Source organism: Styela clava, chromosome 14 (genome assembly GCF_964204865.1).
Source record: "Styela clava chromosome 14, kaStyClav1.hap1.2, whole genome shotgun sequence".
Taxonomy (NCBI): domain Eukaryota; kingdom Metazoa; phylum Chordata; class Ascidiacea; order Stolidobranchia; family Styelidae; genus Styela; species Styela clava.
This window is the reverse complement of record NC_135263.1, coordinates 818,646-835,272: the sequence shown is the minus strand read 5'-3', so window position 1 is coordinate 835,272 and position 16,627 is coordinate 818,646. Positions and strand designations below refer to the sequence as shown.

Genomic DNA, 16,627 nt, shown 5'->3' with positions numbered 1-16,627 from the left:
TGACGAGTGGTTCTCAAATGGTGAAGCGTCCCACACACAGAGGGCACGTAGGCAATTTTTTTTAGAGGGCGCAAAACTTATTTAAAAATACCCAAATTTGATTTGATCTTGCCTACTTTATTTTGGATATTTACTTTCCACCCAAGTAGTTTCAATGTGTTTTTTTGTTAATATGCCCGTCCTCCAGGGGCATATTGTCCGTTTGTTGTTGTTTTGTGTTTTGTTTAAACCAGAGTGACCAAATAAAATTGATTGATTTTGAATAAAACATACTTTCGCCTTACTATCTGGTATTTGTATCTGAGGTGGGGTGCGAGACTTGACAAATTCTAAAATTGAAGCGCAAAAAGTTTGAGAACCACTTGTCTTGATGAAGATTTCATACCCCGAGTTCGACAAAGACGGCACTGTTTTTGCTCCACTGCTCATATTCTGATCTGTTTGCCTTGCTTCTGATTTCATTTGTATGAGACAAATAGGCTATTTATTCGGGATCCGTGGTTCAGCCGGTTCGCATCCGTTCTATAGAACCGTCTCACTGAATTTAATGAGATCAGCGAACCGGTTAGCATTACTGGTTTATTTGCTAAAAAATGTGACTTTTTGTAACGGAACCGGCTGAAAAATATGACTTTTGTGATGGAACCGGCTGACGAAAAATTTGAATCCCACTACTGCTTGGGATCGATTAGAAAGTGGGCCAATAACCTATTCAGCCATCCAAACCTGACTTAAAATAACGAAATCAATCAAAATGGATGATTAAATTAGTCGCGGAGCAGTGACATGATAGTATCGTAAAGCCCATACGACGGATCTAAATATCATGTGTCGGACATGGCCATGGGACAGATAACCCGTAAGTTGTTCCAGATGTCCTTATATACTAATCGAAACACGTTTAAATACTTATGTCGTGTATAAACTATCGCAAAAATGAAATACATAAAAATAAATAAATTGAAAAAAAAAAAACAGACATAAATAAACTATCATATAGCACCGAGCAAAAGTTGTTTTCAATATATAGGATGTCTTTTTTTTTAAATCACAAAGGGAATTTATCGATGCCATATATGATCTTCACAGATGTATTAATTAAATGAAGTAAAAATACTCAAACAATTGCTGATTAAAAAACAACATGCCTGGGTAAAATATATATATTGAGAACTGACTCCAGAACAAAATTGAAATTGTAAAGGGACTTCATTGACACCCGTATAACATTTTCGCCTCATTCAAAAAACCTCAGTTGAACCTGCTCACAACTAATACGGATTATTCCAACCATGTGTCACAGTTTAAGTTTTGTGTGTAAATGAGTCGAAAGTTTCAAGATTTCAGTTGGTTGTTTATTGTACGGCAACTATATACTTAAAACAGCAATAATGACAGCAAACACAACTCAAAATCACTCGACGTCCAGCCTTTCCCGACGAGAAGAGATCTAAAACTATTTGATCTCACACTTCGCGGGTTTTCGCAGTCCAGGCCCGTTTAAAACCCCGGGCCTGGGAAATATCATACAGATAAATATAAGAAGATATTAGCACGGCACAAACACGAACATTGAAGTCGACTACACATGCTTAAAATAAACGCACAAAACCTTCAGAGCAACCCGTGATTTTCAACGGTATTATGCCATAATCAGGGCTTAGACGATCCCATACTTAATTCGTAATCATTTGAACCGAAACGGCTGGAATTTCCGTCGACCAACGGTTACTGGGAAACTTTTGTGTCCGATCTGCCGTTATGGCCATGAATTGTCGTTCGATACGGCGAATTTTAATTATGTTCCCAATATACCTTATTAAAGTAGTTCGGACGAGTAAGCCTAAGTTACTGTGATCGTCTGAGCAATATTATATAAGGCATTACTAAGGTATTAATATTAATTTGTTGTGCATGGTAAATTTAATAAATTTTCGTTATGTCACCATTAGTAATTAAATTCTTCTGTTCTGCTTTATTTCAGAAATTCAGATTAATATTTTTTGTACTGTTTTTTAATAAAGTTAAACACTTGCGGTCTGCGGTCTCACAAAAAACAGTTTGTGAATGCTTTCTATAGAAAGCGAGATTTTGAAAGCGATTGCCTTTGATAATATTTAAAAATGATTTTGCTGGTAAAAAGGCTAGAAAAGTCTTTTTCTGGAAGAGTATAATGTGATTGGCTAATTTGCCTTTCTTGATGGTAAAAGTAAAACAACAAAAGCATCCCCATTACCTTAAATTTGTTTTATAGCAAGAATTAAATGTTTATTTCTATTATTGGTTTGTATGTATGTTTTTTTAGGAAATATGAACATCCATGAATTTTACTATAAAGGGTGGAGATCCCGCCATCAGTGCGCCCGTCGTCTCAGTTACATTTCGTGGTTTTTGGAACGCTATCAACTCTTGCTCCAAATAAACCATCCAAGTGGAAATTGTGCGCTCGTGTAACTTCAACAGTGCATTAAGTTTGTGGACAGCTCCTTCATGCTTGTATCTGGCTTTGCTTCGAGCAAAAGGCGCGAGTAAGCGTCGTCTTCAAAAAATAATTTTTTTTGATTTTGTAATCAATATTTGAAATTCTAAAAAAACTCTTCAGACCCTAGGTCGGAGGCGTAATCAGGAATTTTCTGAGGTGAAACGTGTTTTTTCAAGAGTCTCTATACTCTTGACGGTCAAATGAGCGTTTCATGCTACGAAAATTGCTGTAATACATAAAAATGCTTTTTTTATATTTTAAAGTGGGCGGGGGATCCGATCCGCACCCAGGGGGTACGTTCCTGCTCTAGATCTGCGTTACCCAAATTCCATCTTACAATGAGCAAAACACGCTAAATTTACCCAATTTTATACTGAACATTAAAAAACACTGCCTGCGCCGAAAAGGTGAAATATTGAGCCAATCAAAATCATCTATTGTGAGATCAAATTCAAGTGCTCTCCTTTAGCTCATCAACTCTAAGGGTGGGGATCAAAAAGGTAGTTTAACCTCGAATCGGAGTTTAACTTTGGATCGGCGGTTTAAGTCCGGATCAAAAAGGTGGTTTAACTTTCTGTGACGTAAATCTCGACTTAAAATCGGCGATTTTTTAAACCTGGTCTGGAGGTGGTTTAACTCGGTTTGTCGAGTGCATTTGGATTGCGGCGCTTGTCGTGTTGGATGTTATCGCTTACCGTACAATCTATATTATATTCTGGGGCGACAAATGGAGTAGCAGGGAGCTCTGTACAAGCGTCACGACGAATAAATAATTGTATACCTGTACCACGAGGCTGCGATATGTAGCATTTGCGGTGGTACCTGTGCTGTACCGGTACCTACCGTACTACGCCCGAACAAAAGTATTCACAACGGGGAATTGGGCTAGTAAGGTAAATACATACGGTACCTGGCGTATTGATATATTTCTGTATTTGCGTTTTTTTGATTTTCTTAGCAGTTTTTGTGAAGTTTTATTTTAGCTTAGATTGTAGACTACAGTTGTACCAGTAGTATATTGCTATATTGGTTCTTGTCATAAACAGACATAGGGCCCAGTATTTTAGTATAGTTTCGTTGGTAAGCAGTTGCGCAGTGGTACCGTCGAACAGATACTCCTAGTCCTAATTCAGTAATATAAACTTCAAAATGTTTTAACAAAAATGATATATTTTCAGATATTTAGATCTACCAGTGCCCAAAATATTCCTCTTGGTTATATTTTGTGTATGAGCTGAACTGAGATTTACCTACGATATCCATGTATCACTACTGCACTGTACCCCGGTGTATGTATCTTGTCATCGGCTAATTCACAAGTCTGCAAGTTCCCGAAGTTGGATAAAAAAAATAGGCGAGAAGCGAATAGATAGCAGGTTGGGTGGATATTTTGATATACACCAATGTAAAATCATATTGCATGTTATTGGTATGCTGTATGCACATATGTACGATATTTATGGTATTAATGATTCTGACTCTTGCTATATAAAATGAAACTAGAATATTGTAGTACCATGCCCATGAATTTCACCAAATGCAGGAATGAGTATATTGATAACTATATATTGCCAATAACTTATTATTATGAATGCAATGGTTCATGCTATCATAACTATTTCTTTAATGTAACATTGTTTTCTGATTTTTCATTTATTTCTACAGCTGTTTCAAGTCAAGTAAACTGTCTGAGTGCCATGATGATGATCAATTTCATCAGCTCTATTGGAAGAGCAAATTTGTGAGTTTGTCACTATTTAAATGCCATATTATTTGTATGTGAACTGTCCTAAATTTATGTAGTATCAGCTGTTAAATGAAAATTATTTTTAATTTGTGTGTATATTCTGTATTATTCGTATAGTGTGAGGATACTTTTATTCTAGTCATTTCTTTTTACATGCAGGCAAAACTAGTATCACATGATTTTAGAGTAGAGCAAAGTTGTTCGACATGCAATCACAATCGAAGACAAAAGAGTTAATATCTGAAAACTAAGAATACTCTACTGTTTTACTTTTCCAAATTCATATAATTAAATATACATTGGATTTTACGTAATTCAAAACTATCATTTCAGAATACAAAAAATCTGTACAAATTCGAATACAAATCATTCGGTTTTAGTCATTGCCTAGGTCAAATTTGCTTCTTTAATATCTAGCGCACTTCATCAATATACTATCTTTAACCCTGTATTTTTATTTTTATTGTTCAGGTCATGAAGACAAACAACTGTTATGGATAGAATTATAGTAAAAGTCAAGGTTGCAGCAGTGCTTTATTCTACGCCTCTGTGTCCAGCAAATATGTGGAACCCGGTTAACTTAAGCTTAACAAACAAATAATTCTTGCAATAATTCTAAAACATTTAGAGGAAACATAGTTATGTCAATTTTTCGTCACTTGGCGAGTCTTCCGCAGAAGAAATAAATAAAACCTTCAAATAGCAACGAAAGCAACAACTATGATTGCACCTGTGTCTGTGTGCATTACGTTGACACATTCCTGTCTCAAAGCTGTAGATCCAGGATAAAATTTAGCACCTCTTCCGAATTGATTCTATGCTTTTCCATTTCTTGAATGTCAGTACATTTTAGCAGTCATTTGAACAAATGAATATTAGTTATTTTTGCAATACAAATTTTCAAAATAATAAAATGTTAAATATGTAGAAGCCTGTGGCCCAGAACTTGCCAGGGATAGGTTATCAGCTGAAGTGTGTTCATTTCGTCTGTTTTCACTCTAAGTAGGATGTGGGTTCTGTAATTTAAGTCTGTTTGTTGTTACGCTGAGGTTTTAGGAGTAAAATATTAGATTCAGTTGGTGTTGTAGACCAGGGTCGTCCAACTCGTGGCCCGCGAGCAATATGTAGAAGCATTTCTAGGTGTTTGCAAAAATAGCCTGTCAAGACAGACCATAACTCATCGTGTTGAAGAGCTTGGGAATTCTAATGCGGGAATTTTAAATGCAGAAGCGGAAAATGTTTTTATCGTATTCCTTGGCGCTTGACGATGCGCTGACATTAAGTTTACTGCTCAGTTAGTGACTTGCTATCTTCTTGCGGGTAGTTAATGATGGTATAAAATCACCGTGGAGACTGCAGCCATTGCCCCTGTTAGGGGTACGACTAGAGCTGTGATAAAAATGATCAAGCATCTTGTCTTTGGCTAAACTTTTGGGAATAACCACTGATGGCGCCCGTCAATGGTTGGAAAACAAGTTTTATTGTTCTAATAATTGGGAAAGTTTGATGTGAGGGTATTTTTTTTATTTTTAACCTGTAGTAGTGTAGCAAAACTAGATCATAACTACCATGTCAAGTGGCCCGCGCAATTATTTTTGAATCACGTGTCCCTTCGACCAAAAAGGTTGGATTTATGATAAATTGTTATTATTTTGACATTTCGGGTAATGCGCGTCAGCTCTTCGTAGGTCTGCCGCCCAGCTTGTTTTGCTTTGGCAAAATCAACGAAATACATCAAAAACCGACTTTGCAAAGACAGCAAATTACAACAAAATCGGGTTCGCGTTGTCATCGCCATGGGAATACGAGGTCAAAGAGCAACATGCCACGACGTTTTGATGAAATGCCTCGTGGCGTCGGACTTAAACCAGGATTAGTTAAGTAACCGCTAAACTGGGTTTTTGATCTCCGTTTAACTTTCGAAGTTAAACCGAGTTTAACTAATCCGAGATTAGTCTTAATCCAGGTTTAAGTTAAGTGAGGTTTTTGATCTCCACCCTAAAGCGTGTGTCTGCCTATCTGTGGCCTGTGGCTACTCTCGTAGTTCGAGATTACGGCCGTCGGCAGAATATAAAAAACAGGCAAAAACACAATATATAAACCGATCAAAGTTGCGCAGACGAGACATCGAATCAAAGCCAATTCACAGCCAAACGCTCGAGCAATCTATTGATATATCGAGCAGCTATTCATCGTAGCCCGGTTAGCTCAGTCGGTAGAGCGTTGGACTTTTAATCCAACGGTCAAGGGTTCAAGTCCCTTATCGGGCGCCCTTTTTTCATCAACAGTTATATTTTAATGACTCTCACAGTTTTGAAACTTTTCGTAATGTGTCAAATCACGCGACTGAGCATTAAACATTAATTTAAGGTAAAATGATAGAATTAGATTTTAAGTCTTTTTCTTATCCCTGAAATAAAAGACAATAAAAACCATTGCACATATCGCAGGCCAAACCATTTTGCAGCTAACATTCTTGACTTGAGTAACGGTGATGATGCGCAACATTTGTGTCCTTATACTGAGGCACAGCTTGCTTGATTTTTATGGTGTCTTCTATCTGCATGGTTTAAGAACATACAAGTCTTAAGGAAGTACATTTCCCCTGTGTTTATGTATGGTTATATGCGTTTTCACCCGATTCTGAATCGCGTTCACTCCTTTGTGTGCTAATTTTATTTTTTGGATGGATAGGGGCGAGCACGTACTACGTTTTTTAACTTCAAGTTATGCTCGCCTCCCAGGTATTCCTAAATTATGTTCGTCTGTTTACTTTTTATGTTGTTTATGTCAGAGAACCGAAATAAGATGATTGATTGACTGATTTATCTATTATCACAATTAGAGTTTGAGTTTTCAGTTATATTTTATGTCTCAAAGTGAGATAGTCCTTGTAATAAGTTTATGCTTTAAAATCCTCATTTGGTGTTTTGGTAACTTTTTGAATTTTCACCCTGTGTGGTGTCATTTTTTCGTACAATGGTGGAATTCAAAATAGCCTACTGTCACCGTTGCCTTGTATCATAACTTATTTGAGCTCTGCTGTAATAGTCGAACGAGTACAGTAGCATGCTTGAAATTGGCAAAACAATGCGAGTTATTATAAGTTGGAGTGTACTTGTTGCAGTGATTAGATGATTTCCTCAGGCCAGACAGACAGATTATTTATTTTGAATGTTGCAATGCAATTGAGTATGTTATTGTTTGAGTAAAAATAGGAATTTCAATTATTCCACCAAATTAAAATCATTTTATTGAACCATTTTACAGTAAAAAATTTCGCCTTTATTGCGCCCCTATTCAAACGGTGCCACGAAATGTCAATCATTATGGTCGGGTCGGGTCGGGCTACTCTATCGCTGATTTTTTTTCAAATGAGGCGTTTTGGCCACGAGAGACCGTGGTCTGCAAAAAAAAAACAGAAGTTGCCTCGGCAACAGGACACATATTGTACTAAACCCCTGCAATGACAATTCAAAATAAAATATGAAATTTCTGGTTTGCTTTGGGCTCGGGCCTGCGAATCCAATTACGGTAATTAGTCAGGGGTCGGGTCGGGTTTAACGGGAATTATTGGACTCGATCTTACCTCTAGACTAGATACGCCTCTGCATGGGCTATATTTACTGATCTTGCGTGCTTTAATTAATTATTTTCTGCAGAGATGTTCAGACCTTACCATTTTACAAAAATAGTTCAAAGTTTAGCAAGACAACAAGCACTCATGTCGTCATCATATTGTTGCACTTTTGAAGATGTGACGTCAGCTATGACGCGAATACGTCCTTACGTAGACAAAACCCCCATGATGACATCGTCCACATTAAACAAAATGTCAGGACATAGAATATTTCTAAAAACGGAAAATTTTCAGGTAGGTGTTTATAAATTTTTGATTGGTACTTTCCAGTTACTGCCGCAATCCCCAACTTGTTCTAATCTAGCTCATTATTAGACGATGAGACTAAAAAACAAGAGATCGATGTTCAAATATACGGACACGAAGTCCCAAACGAACGGAAAATTTTACGACTCACAGAAACGCGAAAGCGCTACAAGTTGCGCAATTTTTGATGACGCAATCGCATACAAAATATAGAACGAATCCTATAGAGTCAAAATTCGTACTTTTTAGACATATACTTCTTTTTTCAATTATGTTTGCCCCTTGCTATTATCAACTATCGCAGTGTCTTCAAACCATTTCGGCACAGCCAAATTTTTTCGTGACCCCCAGAAACTGAAATAAAAATAAAGTAAAATTTAATAACAGATTGAAACAAAAAATCAGGTGTGTTGCATTAAAACGGTACTAAATTTTGCGCAGATCGAGGTTGCAGGCTTGCAGCCTATCGCCTAAAAATGTATTACTAATGATATGGTCATTATTGCTCAAGAGGTTTTCAACGTAGAACCCACATTCTAACATTTGGAGCAAATTTCATACGCAAGACAATATATCACCTGATCACTAAGTACCATGTGGCATCTTTTGGCATGGGTTTCGAAGCTGTACCTGTTTCGATTTTAAGTAGTGCCTTATATCAATTTTTAAGTTTATCCATTAGAACCAGTCGAATTCCACTTACCTTGTATTCGCGTTAGCGCTTATAAATAAATATTACATAACGTGCCTTGTTTGCTTTCCGCTTGATTAACGAGCAAATAATGTCACATCTCATTCTCTGGTAGCTTTTTTTTCCGTCTGTTGTCAGTGCAAGGAGTCTATTATTGAATATTACGACCCTGTAAGTATTACCCGATCTTGGATTAAATTGAGGTTTTTTGATATGGCTTTCAATTGCTTACATTTCCATTGTTTTCTGAATTCATTTTTGCTATCAAAGAATCCTCACTTCACGATATTTTTCGAATATAGATTTTAACTCAAAATTACACTCCTTGCACCACCGAGATTAACGGCGTCACAGTTTGTTAGCTTTAGCGTCCTGTATTATATTTCAACAGAAAACAGGGTCATTCAAGCTTAGAGGCGCAACAAATGCAGTGCTCAAAATCAAACAAGATTTACCAGACGTGAGCTGTGTGGTGTGTGACAGCAGTGGGAACCATGGACAAGCTCTCGCCCGAGCTGCTCAGTCGTCGGACCTCAAATGCTATGTGGTGATGCCAGAAAACTCGCCGAAATGCAAAATTGACGCCGTGAAAGGGTAAGGGTGGCACTTTTTTCACATTTTCAAAAGAAAGCGGCTCCAATATGCAGTAAATAAGGTCCCGAGTAGTGATGGGCACTTCGAATCGAATATTCGAACCGAATCGAACAGTAAATAATTCAAATGAATTCAGAAAAAGTTTCGAATCGCCGCCATCTTTCATTTTTGGGCCGTCGGAGGCCCGGGTATATTTCTCAGTTATTTTTATTGAAGTCATATTTTATGCAATTCTGTGATTACTCAGTGAACAGACTGAATGGTGAATTCCATGTTTCCGGTAACTTTTGTTTCTGGAGGACCTATCAAAGTGAAAAAAATCACATACAAATGGATATGTTCCACGTATTCGAGATTATATTCAAAATAAAAGAATCGATTCTGAAATCATCAGGTATTCGAAAATGCCCACCCTAGTCCGGAGATCCGCCTCATCTGAGAGAGTGAGAATACTGATAGAAAAGTTACAATTGGCAACTGGCGCACTAAGAGCTATATTTTCGCCTCCGAGATGTCATGAGATAGCGAGAGACTTGAACAATTCAAGTTAGCACTGCCAGGACACCAGCTGACGATAGCTTCCTCAGATTGAAACTCTGATATGACGGACCAACATTCCTCTAACATGAAACGTGGCAATATGTCTCATTTTAGCATCATTATGTCAAGTTTATAACGTAACGCAGGGTGGTCCAAACCCAGGCCCGCGGGCCACATGTGGCCCGCTGCTTCATTATCTGTGGCCCGCTCACATTCGGAGAGTAATCGATAAATCGAATTTCGTGTTGTTTAGTAATCAAATTTATCAGAAAAATCTTTTGACATATTGTTTCATCACTAATGTCACTGGATTGACTAGTGTTATGGCTGGCTGAGGCAAATAGCGAAGTTGAATGATGTGCTTGGCAGTCTAAATTATTATCTGGCTTTCTATCTTTTTGGTCGGAAGTATATGCTAACAATAAAGGCATCGCCCGCGGAGCCGACAACCTTGGACCACCATGACGTAACGTATTACCGTATATTACGGATGATACGCCCTATCTTTAAATCCTTCCATTTCTCTAAAAACCAACCTAATGTAAGAGTCAGGTAGTGCTTTATTGCATACACTCGATTGACTCGAAACCAGTACCGGTTGCGTCTTAGCCTGGTGCCCCTTATGTATAAATAAAAACCAACGTAAAATGAGGTATGTACATATGGCGTCGCCAATTTGATGATATCTACTCCTTCAGCTGCCACCAAGTTACCCATCCCCGGTTATTCAACTGTTAAACTGATAAGAAGCCGTGTTTCACATATGATCAAGCCTTATTATCGACTTTCCTCTTCCCATAATTTTTTTATCGTTTTTTTTTCGCCACATAGCAAAATATTTGACGATAATTTTTGTTTTATTTAGGTATGGGGCCAACGTCGTTCTCTGCGAAGCTTCAGAAGAAGCTCGAAAAAGAGGCGCCGATGACGTCATCAAACAACATGGCGGCGTATACGTCAGTGCTAGTCAAAATCCTGACGTCATAAAGGGCCAGGGCACGTTGGGCCTTGAAATTATGGAACAAAATCCAGAATGTGAGGTCATAGTGGCTGCCGTCGGTGGGGGAGGAATGATATCTGGCATCGCTACTGCAGTGAAGGGCGTTAATTCAAGCGTGAAGGTCATCGCCGCTGAACCGGAACGTGCAAACGATTGTTATATTTCTAAAAAAACGGGAGTTTTAACCCCAAACCCCACGTTTCCGAATACAATTGCCGACGCTGTGAAAGTCAGTGTTGGTAAAAACACTTGGCCAATGATCCGTGACCTCATTGATGACGTCATAACCGTTTCAGAAGACGAAATAAAACATGCCACACTGCTTGTCTGGGAAAGATGCAAATTAGTTATTGAACCGACAGCAGGGGTGGCTGTGGCCGCTGTTCTTTCTGAAAATTTCAACAAAAGTTTGTCGAAATTTTTCCCAAACTCAAAACCTAAGAATGTAACAGTAGTTCTATGCGGAGGAAATGTAGATTTCGCTATTTTACCGGAATTATTAAACTGCTCGTCTTAGGATTATAATTAGTTTAGGAATATGATTCTGACCTGAACAGCAAAAAGTAGGCGCCGTTCCGACTATGTGGCGCAATTGACGTAACTTTTTACGTTAAACTGACGTCATAAGTGTAAAAATAAGGTTATACTGCTTGAAAATTCCATGACGCGCGACCCAATCTTCCTTCCAACATAGGCTTCCTAATTCGGTGCAAATAATTATTTATTTTTATATTTAAAGTAATTGTGCGATAATTTTTAGGTTTGCTTGTATCCCGAGACCTCAACTATAGGTGTAAGGATACTGTTAAATAAAACACTTTTCTCTTATTGACGTTTTATCCTTTTCTCAAAACAACAAAGAAACTAGATTATCAAATTGCTTTATTTCTCTGAATAATATTAATAAAAATAATGAAAAATAGGAAAACCTCACAAAATATAAAAAAGACTGAATTATTATTTGCTTGATTAGTCGAGCGCTAGATGGTTTACAAGAAGCTCAGTGGGTGCCCATATGAAATAAAAAACGTCGAAAAAAATGCTTCGAATGTTGTAATAAGTTGTGTAGCGTAGAATATCAGAATACAAATCTTTACGAATATAAGTCCATCATCCTCAGTGGCCGCGAGAATCGGATAAGAGCTGATTCGAGAAAAACATTCCTGGAATATCAGAACCTATCCAGGGAGCCCTTCCTCCCTTTTTAAATGTGAGCATTCTTCTGTATCATTCACTTGCTTTTTAGACTCTCAGGATACTTGAAAACTATGTGTTCGGGCTAGCTATTTCCCGCTACCTGCTCCGGTCTAGCTTGGGAAATAGAATTTTCAGAACCCAGTTTCAGATTTTTTTTACGACGATTGAAAGTCTAATACATGACTCCGAAGAGTTTGAAAATAAGTCCGCTATTAGAGAAAAACATGACAAACAAAGTCCATTTAGTACATGGTGACCCAAAGAAAAACAGGAGCCAGGTCATTTGGAACATATTCTAGTGAAGTCGTTCTCAAACGATGGGGCGCGCCTCACAAGGGTAGCATATACAATTTTTTAAGGGGGCGTAAAGCTAATTAAAAATATTTGTTGAATTTGATATTGCTCGCCCTATTTTGGATATCTACGCTTCATCCATACGTATTTTCAACGTGTTTTGTAAATAAAACATACTTTCGCCTTACTATCTGTTAGCTTAAAAAGTTTGAGAACCACCATCATGGAGAGAACATAACATCAAGTATAAAATACGCTTGAACTGTTTGTGTATGACTGTACCCGAATGTGTCAGTAATATGGGACGTAACGGACTACAATACCGAGGAGGTGATTCGGGACATACACTAGAGATAACATAACTTTAGTTCAAAGCGTCCTTGATTACTAAAACCTTTGGATACAATCATTCACACACATAAGTTCAAGTGGTGCATAAATTGTCTTCACTTTTGTAGAAGGGCGCTGTTCTTTTATGTGGAAAGGGTTACCCTGCAGTTGTAAACACCATTTTTGTCCATTATAATAAACAAGCACAAATCACGTTGCCTTCTTCTCAATTCTTGCTTCGATATAATCAATTTTTCGCTCTAGCGAAGACAATTTTTGATTCAAAAATGTCAGACGATTCCTGCACGAAGCATCGAATAAATTTAGAAATGTCGTCATCTTTCTGATGCTACTCGTTACTGCTTCAACGTATTCGCGATTATCCCAATCTTCCTGGAAAGAAGAACAAAATTTTATTGGACATGGAATGTATTTTTGGATAGTTCATTGAATTCTTGCTGCAGTTGTTTGGGTTTTTGTTTTTTTGAAAAAATCCTTATGCTCTACCAATTGGTACCAGATTCCAGTACTTATAGATGGGAGAATTTGGAGGGCTATCATTTATTTATTCATATATTCTCGGTGACCTGGACTTAAAAAAAACTGGGTTGAGGCAAATCCTTTTCTATCGCTCGAAAACGCATGACAAAGCTTTGCGAAATTTTGCGGACATTGAGGTGACCATATTAGTCAGAGCTTGTTTATACTAGAACAACTCAAAGTACGGAGCTGCCAAATAATGGAACAGTTTAAAATGACTCCCTCCACCACTTTTATTACCTGTATTCTCTGATGTCGACTTTCTTTCGTTTCATTCGAAATGTTTTCTTCGTACAACGACATAGTTTGATGGATGGTTGGAATTGGCGGGTATGATTTTGTGGACTAGCAAGCAATACTGTTACTTAGTTTCTACTAGAAAGCAATACTGTAAATACAATATATATATCTTAGGATATGAACAGACGTCTATTAGTAATAACTAATATCAGGCGCGGCGGTGTGGCGCATCGTAATATGCGCTATGAATACGCTCACCACCGCACCTCTGATTACTCTGCGTGGGTTCGCAGGTTCGAATCCCATGCGGGATGGTTATGTGCGAGAGGTTTGCTGGACTCCTCGCCGCCGTAGGGTGGTTCACATAACCAAACTAATCCCATACTCGACATGGAATGGTAACCGGACGAGAGGCCCTGGTTCACCATATTGTCAAGCCGTCTTATCGACTTTCCTCTCCCCCGGAATAAATATGTAAATCCTAGCAGTCGATCCCCATGTCCATCACCTCGCACAAGACATAATATATGGCGTGAGTGGTGTCAAACCGAAAAAAAACAAAAAAAAAAACAGTGACTTTCCCTATCTTATTGACTGCCACTGATACGTGATCTAAGGTTGTAGAAAAGCCTTCACTGATCTGATAAGAAATATATTTTGTACGCACTGAACAATACCCTGAACAAGCAGCCACTGCATATTGCCATTTACAGACATTATCAAAAACTTAATTAAACTTAATTGTTGTAAAAAAACACCATTCCAAAAATAAACCAACTACATCAACTATGGCTGCCAGTGTAGGACGTTGTTCTGAGCAAATATCAAAAAAGAACAGAGCCACTCTGTTTTGTAGGTGTCCTCACTCTGAACGCGACTGATATAAAAATATATTGACTTTTAGTTCTATAACCCGAAGTTATACAGAATACAAGACACATCTCTCATTTTGAGAGTTCACTTCAAATCTACAGGCAGGTAGCCACTGATACTTGATCCAAGGTTCTATAAAAGCATACACTAATATGTAAAAAGCTACCATACGTTTATGAAGCGTTTTCAATCTGAACAAAGTTCCAGAAAATCAGCCTGATACAAAAGATACTGGGTTAGCCTTGGGCACTCTCGCGGGTCTCGCGTAGTTTCGTGCTTCAAGTACTTCTAGTGGTCATAGCATATGAATTTTTTCACATGTCCATTCTAACCCCGCCTGACTACGCCATCCAAAAATCACGTTACTACGATGTCACAATCACGTCATAGAGCTAGGGCTGGGCATTTCGAATCGAATAGTAAATTATTCGAATCGGTTCCGAGCTAAACTTCAAATCACCGCCATCTTGTTTTTATCTTTCCGCCAATGGTCGAGGTGAATTCCCTAAGTTTTTTTTCATTGGAGTCATATTTTTTCTACGAAATTCTAACATATGACTATTTCCTGTAGTGAGTTATTCTGCGTGAACGCTCAGTAATCTATCTGAGGGATTTATTCTATGTCTTCAGTAATTCATTTGTTGAGAGGACCAATTACTATAATAGAGTCGCTTACAAATATATTTTCAAGTATTTTCGATTCGATTCGAAAATATTATTCGATTCAATTCTGAAATCACAAGGTATTCGAAAATGCCCAGCCCTACATAGAGCTTGCCAAAGTATACTTACAATCGCCCGAAATGGCGAAGAACTCTACATTACATGTCCGAAGGTCATACTGAATACATTGCACATTTTAGACAACTCCACCTCATTAATCGTTGACCTCAAATCTCACTTTAAATTTACATAAAAGCATCAACTAATACGTGATATAGACAATCTCACACTGGTACGAATACACTGGTAGTAGGGAATTGGTTTCGGACATCCGACTGAACGATGGATACTACATTACATATCTGAAGACAAACAGAATACCTCGCGCATGTCATGTCTAATTCTACAATCCCACTGGGTATACGGGCAACCGCAAACATCATTCACAAACCATATGGGAAAATGCGATACTCAATCAGCAGAAATCCTATTCTATTGTAAGTGTTATAGAGCGCGTTCATTACATCTTCACTCTTAAAAAGCTCCTGACAAGCATAAACGATAATCCAGGAGTCGGCAACAGGTGACCCGCGAGCCACAACCTGGCCCGTCAAGCCATTTAGTGTGGCCCTCATCAACATTCAGATTTATCCCCATCAAGCTTAAAATCTTTATCACACAGTTTATATTATCAGTTGATACAAACAAACTATGCAATAACTCGAAATAACAATTGCCTATTAAAGTGTTGAATAAATAATATTTCGCATTGTGAGAACTTTTAATTCGTCGTGTTTATGGAAAAACTAATTGCTTGTATGACCAGCTAGATATCTGAAGTTGGGTAAATGGCACAGCAATAAAAATGTTGCACACAGTATAATCTGATAGTCTTCGTAAGGACTAAATATGGTCTTTGAAGGCACCGATTAGTTTTTTCTCCTAGCTGAGGGATGTTAAAAATCGGGAGCTCCAGAAGTATGTGCACGAAGATGGCGCAAATCCTGAACATAGTATGTGTAGTTGTGCGCCAATACTTCTGGAGCGCCAAAAATCGTATAGCATGTATATAAGCATCTTGTCAACTGATATTTACTGGCATATCTGTAACATAACTATTTCTCACCATAATCTTTCTACTTGCAGTCGAGGACTCGCAACCTTGCTTTTAGAAGACTCGTATAATCTCCAAGTTGGAAAAGGAATTTAAAGTAAATTCAAACATGTCTCAATTCTTCCCTTGTCTACAATTGCATCTCAATTATTAATTCATCATAAAACGCTTTCAGCAATCCTACGCGTATCCGCACTGATACTGTTAATAAAGTTCAGTAAAATCAATGCAAATTTATGGGTTGAATTAGTACATGCAACACTTCGTTTAAAATAATAAAAATACTGCTATTCTAAATTGACTGAGTGTATTTTTTTATGTATCGCGACAGTTTAATGCCCGGGCTATACCGTGCAATACAAGTTATTTTTGCGCTTATTTTTAACAGTATTTGGAACCCGGTCACTCCAGGAAATAATCTTAGACTCGATGCTGG

At 37.8% G+C, this 16,627-nt stretch overlaps 2 protein-coding genes, 1 long non-coding RNA gene and 1 other non-coding gene across 5 annotated transcripts; 3 read left to right on the top strand and 1 right to left on the bottom strand.

The window, feature by feature from the left end:
* The first annotated feature begins 2,981 nt into the window (after positions 1 to 2,981).
* LOC120345144 (uncharacterized) lies at positions 2,982 to 5,386 on the top strand. Of its 2 annotated transcripts, XR_013480412.1 has the most exons (4): positions 2,982 to 3,375; positions 3,661 to 3,858; positions 4,148 to 4,223; positions 4,701 to 5,386. It is a non-coding gene; the product is annotated as an uncharacterized LOC120345144 (long non-coding RNA). The 2 variants fall into 2 exon arrangements; XR_013480411.1 differs by lacking the exon at positions 2,982 to 3,375 and having other exon boundaries at positions 3,396 to 3,858.
* Positions 5,387 to 6,426: 1,040 nt separating this feature from the next.
* Trnak-uuu (transfer RNA lysine (anticodon UUU)) lies at positions 6,427 to 6,499 on the top strand. Its single transcript has one exon. It is a non-coding gene; the product is annotated as a tRNA-Lys (tRNA).
* A 1,307-nt stretch (positions 6,500 to 7,806) lies between these two features.
* LOC120341533 (serine racemase-like) lies at positions 7,807 to 11,812 on the top strand. The gene is made up of 3 exons (XM_039410063.2): positions 7,807 to 8,103; positions 9,198 to 9,400; positions 10,806 to 11,812. The coding sequence occupies exons 1-3, from the start codon at positions 7,894 to 7,896 to the stop codon at positions 11,455 to 11,457; spliced, it is 1,065 nt and encodes a 354-aa protein (XP_039265997.2). The 5' UTR covers positions 7,807 to 7,893; the 3' UTR covers positions 11,458 to 11,812.
* Positions 11,806 to 13,685, bottom strand: LOC120341534 (putative protein BRICK1-B). Its single transcript, XM_078120196.1, has 2 exons — positions 13,542 to 13,685; positions 11,806 to 13,154 (listed from the first exon to the last, which is right to left on the bottom strand). The coding sequence occupies exons 1-2, from the start codon at positions 13,602 to 13,604 to the stop codon at positions 12,972 to 12,974; spliced, it is 246 nt and encodes an 81-aa protein (XP_077976322.1). The 5' UTR covers positions 13,605 to 13,685; the 3' UTR covers positions 11,806 to 12,971.
* Between the last annotated feature and the right edge of the window lie 2,942 nt (positions 13,686 to 16,627).